This window comes from Nematostella vectensis, chromosome 4 (genome assembly GCF_932526225.1).
Source record: "Nematostella vectensis chromosome 4, jaNemVect1.1, whole genome shotgun sequence".
NCBI classification, from domain to species: Eukaryota; Metazoa; Cnidaria; class Anthozoa; order Actiniaria; family Edwardsiidae; genus Nematostella; species Nematostella vectensis.
Window position 1 is genome coordinate 10,456,287 of NC_064037.1, and position 8,117 is coordinate 10,464,403.

The 8,117-nt window shown below is 39.6% G+C and overlaps 1 protein-coding gene across 1 annotated transcript; it reads right to left on the reverse strand.

Moving 5' to 3' along the window:
• Positions 1–98: 98 nt before the first annotated feature.
• Positions 99–8,101, reverse strand: LOC5513704. The gene is made up of 6 exons (XM_001633885.3): positions 7,999–8,101; positions 5,063–6,123; positions 2,874–4,651; positions 1,920–2,303; positions 1,502–1,599; positions 99–1,183 (listed from the first exon to the last, which is right to left on the reverse strand). The coding sequence occupies exons 1-6, from the start codon at positions 8,005–8,007 to the stop codon at positions 935–937; spliced, it is 3,579 nt and encodes a 1,192-aa protein (XP_001633935.2). The 5' UTR covers positions 8,008–8,101; the 3' UTR covers positions 99–934.
• Positions 8,102–8,117: the final 16 nt, after the last annotated feature.

Here is an 8,117-nt window from a genome sequence, read left to right on the forward strand (position 1 = left end):
GTTGAGGGTCTTCGGGGTAATTTAGACGCCATATTGAAAATTACTCAGAAGAACTTTGGGGCGAGATTGCGTATAGGCTCGACTAAGGCGAGGCTTGCTCAGTGAAAAAAATGCTGTCTTTAATAAGAATAATAAATCTATACGAGTTTCGTAACTATAAACAAAAACATCAACAAGTACATGCGTTATGTACCTTTTTGTCTGATTGTAAATTGTATAAAAAATCAACCGTAAAATGAACATTCTCAAGTGTTATGAAATGTTACATATGAAGAAAATTTGTTATTCTCAAAATCTGTACGGGTTACGGTTAAAAAGTTTGGAGTTTAAAAAAAAAAAAACAGTTTAACAAAACTATGCTAATTGACTTGAGCCACCTAAAGACGATTTATCCGTAAGCGATCTGACTACGACATGTCTTAGTCCTGAATTACACAATACGAGGCTGATTTACACGCTACGACAACTAAATCGCGCTGTCTAAATCGGTAATATAATTAATAATATAATAATATAATTAATAATAATTAATAATAATTTCATCACAAGCCACAACGAATTTAAACATTACATAGTTCAAACTTTCCTGAGTTTCAGGGAAAAGCGTATTGTTTACAGTCATGCTCGGTTGACCACAAGACAAAGGGAATGTCAACTGAACGCTTTGCAGCTTCGCTCCTACATGGGGTACAAATGCAGGGCCGTAACAGGCCTCGAAATACTGAAGGTGGGGGGGGGGGGGGGGGGGGTCACAAGCCCTTTCTGGTGATTTCCTTATAATTTAAGAAAGAAAAAAAACGTTCGTTAACCAAACAAGCCTACGCCAGCAATGCCGGACGATGTTTGTTTGACTGTGTCGGTCACGGTAAGTTTCTATTGAGCACTCTTGCGAATTGTCAGGTGTTTTGAGAAATAGAACTTCAGCAATGAATGTTTAGATGGTCTCCAACTCGAGAAGTCTCCTTTCCAGTTTATCTATCGACACTTTTAACTCATCTTCTTCCGTCGCCAACCTAGCAATTAGTAACTTGCTGTTTGAGATATTTTCCCTAGTCTTTCCCAGCTGTTGTTCTTGCTCTTTCTCTTCACATCGAAGTTTCACCAGCTTGCCTGACTGGCTCGCCTTTTCTTTCCACAATTCCTGGAGTCTGTTGCTTTTGGTTTGACGCTCAGTTTGTGCTTCCTATGTAAAAAAAGGATAAAGGCAAGGTATTGTATGCTTGGTGATAAGATGTAGATGAAGGCAAATCCAGGGGAGGTGAGGGGGAAAGGGGGGACATCCTGAAGCAAGAAAAAGGACATTGAAAACATTTGTCGGGGTTAAATTTATGAAATTTAAATCCCATGCATTTCATTTTCTTTTAACAGCAATTGACTTTTCACCAGCGATAAAGTCACAAATTTTGCAGGGTTAACACTTGCTTAATTTGATTTTTGTGATTTGTGTTATCCTGGGAACACTGTATATAAACCTGGAGGGCTGGTTTTTAGTTGATAGTACCTCCTTGAGAACTTGGATTATCTTGTTCCTTGTCTGAGGGTTCAGGGAGTTGATATGAATAATGTCAATCTGTGTCTTAACCTTGGTCTCTTTATCAGCTGAAATAAAATAACAATACATATTTATCCCTTTGACTGAGACAGGAATTGTTGTACAAACCACAATGAAAGCAGAATGCAAGCGGAAAATAAATATTTTTGCTGAACCTTTCCGCTTATCATACTTTATTATAATTATATTTTGGGAAGTGGTCGTTTAAAAGAGGTCGTATTAGAAAGGTTCTTTTCTTACGGATTGTGCTATCAGGTAGCACAGGCTGCTATTGCGAGTAAACAATCTTCCAGGACTTAGCGAAGTGGTCACTTAATACAGTGTGACTTCTTAGGTGGTCGCTCAACAGAGTTGCCGCTATACTTACACATTACGGTATCAGGCAACATAGGTTGCTCCTGCTCGCTCTTGACTATCTGCTTTCTCGAGGATGGACTAGGGGGTTCTTCCGTGGAACTCGAGCTTGCAGTTACAATCGAACACGTGGAGGACACGTGACTCGTAGACAATTGGGGGGGTTCTACCTTCATCGTCGATGACGTAACGGCAGGCAAACCGATTGGAGCAATGCAGGATGGGATGACTTCGAGAAGTGAGGGACCTTCAGGCTTCTCCAGTTTCGGGAGGTCTATCACGCTGTCCGCGACAGTGGCTGCGGCTGCGCAGAGGCTGAATTGACCACTAGGTTCCGCTTTTAATCTTTTTATCGGAGGAGACTCTGCGGGCTCTGCATGCGAAGTCGATATGTCGTCTATAGATGGATGGAGAGTACATGAAAGACAGTTTGAAACATTAAAATGGCAATCGCACCAGTGTCCTTTCGGTGGGCGGACGGACGGAATATTAGAACAGTGCTATTTAACGGGCCATCTGCTACAAATTATCACATCCTTGAGGACACTTCTGGACACACTGCTTTAACAATTTTAAAATATTTTTCGTTTTGTTTTTTGTTTAAAATAGCCAGAGATTGTCATGTTAATTCACCAAGAAGACCGCCAATCTGAGAATGGGCGCTTACTTAAAGCTAAAGACTACTGTTTAATGTGCAAAGTGCCTGTTGTATGGGATTATTTATAAACGATAACACCGGCTTTGGGGTTGACAATTATTTGTTAAGATGAGTTGACGTTTGGTCGTTTAAGCTCACCTTTAGGTAAAGTGGAGAAGAGAAGAGGCGCATCTTTGAAAAGGGGCGCTCAATAGTGGTGAAGGAAAATACAGTAGAATCTTTATAGAAATCCTTCACATTGTTATAAATTGTTTTAGCATGCATAATTGGCATTGTTATTTGAAAAAAAATAAATACAAATACAATTACCTTGAAATGTCACCCTTTTGGTACTTTTCCTTGCAGTTGGTTTCTTCAATGAATTAACAGGCTTTTCAGACTTCTCTTCATTCTTGTCTTGGCTCTTTTTCGCAAGCTTATTCAAGTGATTATGAGAAAGTTTCCGATTAGTAATTGCTTTCCTCGGTGCTTCGTCTGTAACTTCGGATTTTGTATTAGGTGAATCAAAGAAGATATCTTCTTCATCAGTATCAAAATTATTTACTCCGCTCTTCGCGCCCCTTTTACTACCAGACTTAGAAGATTTAATGTCTTTGATAACAGTTTGCCTGGTCACTCTACCTCTGGCTACCTCCGTGGCCAGAGGCCATATGGCATAAACAGGGGGTACGTAGTCCTTATCCTTATTATCACTTACATGCCTTTTGCGAGTAGATTTCTTGGAACCCATGGTGAGTAGAATGTTGGAAATGCCACCATCAGACTTTGATTTACTAAACATGGAAGGTGTGTTTGTTCCTTTGTCTGAAATGCTACCATTTGACTTTGATTGACTATATTTGGATCGTCCCTTTGACTTTGATTGACCAGATTTGGGATGTTCCTTGTTTCTTGTTGATGTAGAAGGCTGTTGCACAGTTGATGATGCAATGGGGCTTCTTGACTTCACAGACATGGAGGTGGCAGTTGACGTTGAATTACTTGATGTTGCAGTGCTGCTTGCTGATTGTAATAAGGTTGAGGTCGCTGGTGGCCATGTTGTTGCGGTTGAGTTAGATGTTGATGGTTGAGTTTGTGAGGTAGACGTTGGTGGTCCTAAAGGGCAAATTAAACTTTTCGCGAGTCCATCGATTTGGCGATACTCTGACTCATCAAACCATTTGTCAGTAGTGCCTGGAAGTGGGTTGAACGGAGAAAGACTTTGGACAATCTTCAGCGGCAAGGTCTTGTTATCTATATGGCCCTTGATGACACTGATAATTGTGAATTCGTTGTTCTCGCGAGCGGTGAAGATGTCATTGACTCTCTTAGTGGATATAACACCATCGTCATGCATCTCCTTGATCCGCTTCAGCAAATGACAGACAATAGAACAATAAAGCAACCGCACTTTTCTGGTGGTCGATGACAGCATCTTCTTCAAAATGATGTGGACAGCAGACCTTTTAAGGCCATGGTCCTGGGCAAACAGTACTTCTATATCAGCATCCAGCAGAGCATCTATGATTCTGCAAAAGACTCCATCATCAGAGGCATTAGGGTTATTGGTGAATGCCCAATCTAGCATGGTCATTAGCAAGGTAAGAGGGGTTTGCCCAATCTTGCTGCTGTAAACGATGGGACTATGCCTTAACTCCTTTAGGACATACTTTAACATCCCGACATTAACCAAGATGCACGCAAGGTGTACTAGAGGCCGATTAAATGGGGGAAAGGGATCAGGCACTTCGAATGAAGCATCAGACAAGTCATCTGTAATAGCTTGAAGGCGGGCGGCCAAATCTTCTGGAGAATGCACGTGAGCAGCAATTAGCGTCAAGGGGTGATGTCTACTATTGCAGTTCATCCGGCACAAGCTTGTGTGCTCGGGCAAAGGCTCCATTGAGCTTTTAGGCAAGTCACGCTTCTCCTTCTCCTTATCTTCTGAACTCAAACTCCACTGTTCCCTCAACTCTTTTAGCTGAGCTTTCAGCCGCTCTTCGTCCTCAAGTACCTGCAGAATCGTCAGCCCGTGAATATTGGAAGACTCTAATAACGAAGCAGCTTCCGCTTTGCTCAGAGCCAACTGCCAGCCTAGTTCGTTGAACCTGCAGCCAAAAATACACACACATATATATTGACATATACTGCATACAAAGATGGGCATTATTAGGTGTCAGGATTCGACATGAATTGGGTAAAAGAAATTGATATCCATTGGGTAAAGAAGTTGGCATGTTGTAAGAATTTGACACGTACTGGGTACAAGCATTGAACACGTATTGCGTGCAAGGACAAGATTTTGATAGTTACACAGAAGGGTTTTGTCCCCACATTATATAGAGTTCTTTATGATTTCACAGATCAAGTAGCAATTATAATTAAGAAAGGTTTATCAGTTCATTTTTAAGAGTTTAGGAATCGAGTTTTGCCATGAGCAATAGATAATTCGTTACTTTTTATAGGCTTATGACCGTGGCCTACATCTTTAGTGTCAATAAAATCGCTAGAGGAATTACCTGTTGACTAGTATTCGGAAGTTAGCTTCATGAAATTCTCGCTCCTTCAGTAAAGGGGACCATCTCTCTTTCATATAATATCTAATCTCGCCTGTCAGGGATTCTGAGTCTCTAGAATTTTTTATTTTCAGGGTGATTTCCTTCTCCTGATGGCATAGCTCTTGCATGTGCAATGCAGCCAAGTGTAAAGCAGTGTTCTTGGATGTTTTTTCGCAAATCAAGAGGATGCGAGGGTTAGCTGCAGTTAAGATATTTAGACATGCTCTAAAGCATTCGGTCTTATGGCTGTTCTTGTGACAACAGAGAGCCTTGTACAAGTAACATTGCATGATATGCACAGCAGTTCTTCCTGTACAAGTGGTTACACAATTGTCAAGGCCGAATTCAATGAACGCTTTCAAGTCTTTGGATCTACCAAACATACATGCCAGATGGATGAGCGGAAGCTGAAATAATGGGCACTCATCTGGGATGACAGAGTTACAGTCCCATCCACTTTCTATTAAGGACCTGACACATTGCATTCTGGACATTTTAAGTGGTCTTTGGTGGAGAACCTGTCGCCTGTGTCGTGTTAGACCAACAACCAGAGTAAGTGGGTGGTGTTTGTAGCGGCAATCGTTTTCACACAGCGATGTGTGATACCCACATGAGAGATCCTTGAGAGCTAATAGGAATGGAGAACACAATCTCATTGTGGAAAGTCCACACTTTCTGGTGTTATTTGAGCTAGATTGCACTGCTTGATGAAACTCGCCCAATGATCCTCCGGCACTGCTAAATTCAGAAATCTTGTCAGCTATCAACTCATCGATTCTATCAACATCTGTGCCTGACATCTTGCCATCTTCTGCGGCATCACAAGTTTCTAGGTCATGTATACCATAATTTTCTAAAGTGGCATCTTTAATATTTCCTTTATTTACTGATTGCTGAACGTTTCTCACATTAGAATCCATACAAAATGGTTTCTCTGATGAACTTAATTCTTCAACTTGGATTGGATCTTCTACGACGTTCCTCTCTTGATTATCATTATGACTTGCCACAGAAGAGTCCATCTAAGTCAAATAAATGGAACACAAATCAAGGTGGACGACCATTGGAAAGCACTACACTTTAAAAACTACATCATTGACCCAATAAATGCAAAATTAGATTGATCATCAAAAACAACTGTCAGAAATATATGAAGAACCCCCCCCTTAAAAACAAAACAGTCAAAGCCTTTTTAAAAGTTTCCTTTGATCAAATCTAACTCTATGACTATGACATTGCTATCCATTGTTAAAGCAGGCTTCATGGAATTTTCTTTCAGTCTTTAGAGCGTATTTATTATGTTTGTTTATCAATATAAACTACTCAGAAAGTTTAGAATTCACTTGGAGGCCTTTAAGTTATAGATTTATTACTTGGTTTTGAGATTTGCAATATTCATTTACACTGACTCTTCTTCAAAATCCTCTTCTTGGGTGATTTCGGTGAGCTTTGAATGGCTATTCTTTGTCATTTTCTAAGCAGAGAATAAATGACATTGGAATGCTCCAAAGGTTATCTGCAGATTTGTTTTGCACACAGTTTTTCAGATTTAATTGAAAGGTGCCACACGCCATATACTAAAAGTCAAGGTCACTAAGCAACTGCAGTGCATACACAAAAGGGGAAGTATAACAGTGGATACTTTTCCTAGCAAATGCCAGCCCAACAAAATACAGAGAAAGGCCTCTGCAGGAAAACATGGACAGATGAGTTTAATTGGAAGAGCAATGCAAAACAAAATGAATTCTAATTGTTGTATTATTCTGATGATATATCATTTCTTTATAGAGTGAATTAGAAATTGACTTTCATTCAATACCTTTTTAATTGATAGCTCACATAAATTGTCCAGTGCATAATCAAGATCTTGTGTTTATATACACAGTCCTGTCAATGCAAGTTCTGTTGATTGTAGGTAAATAGGCTTTGGCATTCAACTTTGTTATAAGTATAACTTTTTTTTACACATTCACCCCTTGTTCAATCCTGTCCTTGCACCACAATCCACTTATGCACACAAAGCATAAGTGAGAGTTTGCTTATCTGAACCCCTTATCAAAACAATCCCTGTATGCCTGTTTATCAAAGAAAGAAAAGAAAGGGAAGATATCACCAAACGATTCATTAACAGTAGAACGGGTCTGTATTCATGTATCGGATACTATCTTTTTCTATAAATGGTTAAAAAATCAATGTTGTTTGAAGTCTCCATATGCCTGTGTAGAGCAAACAGCATGTATTCAAGGTAATAATGGAACCTTCTTATCTATCATTTACTTAATCTGTGATATCATTTACTTAATATGTGATACTTAAACTGAGATATCATCCACTATGTACTTAAAAACTATTGCATTATCATAATGTCATATTTATAAATTTGCAACATACTACTCTGATGCATAACTTCTTATGAACTACTGCTAAAGAAAAAAATAATATTACACAAAAAAACCCCTGGAAAATCAATATAGCCCAAACAAGAAAGAAAAAAATATGCATACGGGAGGAAAAAAAATCATGCACGTCTTGGAAACAAAACAAAAACATGTACAACTGAAACCTTCCAAACCACCCCTCCCCTCATCATAACGATGAGAAACAAATGAACAAACACACACAATGACCGGCCTGGGCAAGCCTAATGCTTGTCAACTGTTGTTGCTAGAAGTTCTTTTACGATAGCATTTGAGCAGATCATTTTTCATAAATCATACTTTGTTTAAGCGGCAATCGATAGCCGACAGCAAGAGCTGTAAGAAAACCACGTGGGAACAAGAGCTGACTGTTGTTGTTTGTTTCTTTATAATAGACCACCATTGACAAAACAATCGTATAAGCAGCAAACAAAGCACATTACTTATAGCATGTAGGTATAGCGAATAGGGATTACCTACCGAAAGCATAAAGGCGATTTTTAAAGCTTCCTCCTCACTCCATGCTAGCCCGCCGGCAAAGATCTTCCCACCATCGTGTTTGCTCCATGCAGACTTTACAAAGATAAAGCTTTAGGGGG

Excerpts from the sequence above, each read along its gene's own strand:
- LOC5513704 (XM_001633885.3), bottom strand. Across the intron at positions 4,652-5,062 it reads TTCCGAATACTAGTCAACAG|GTTCAACGAACTAGGCTGGC; the intron begins GTAATTCCTCTA and ends TTTTGGCTGCAG. Across the intron at positions 1,184-1,501 it reads TAATCCAAGTTCTCAAGGAG|GAAGCACAAACTGAGCGTCA; the intron begins GTACTATCAACT and ends TTTTTTACATAG.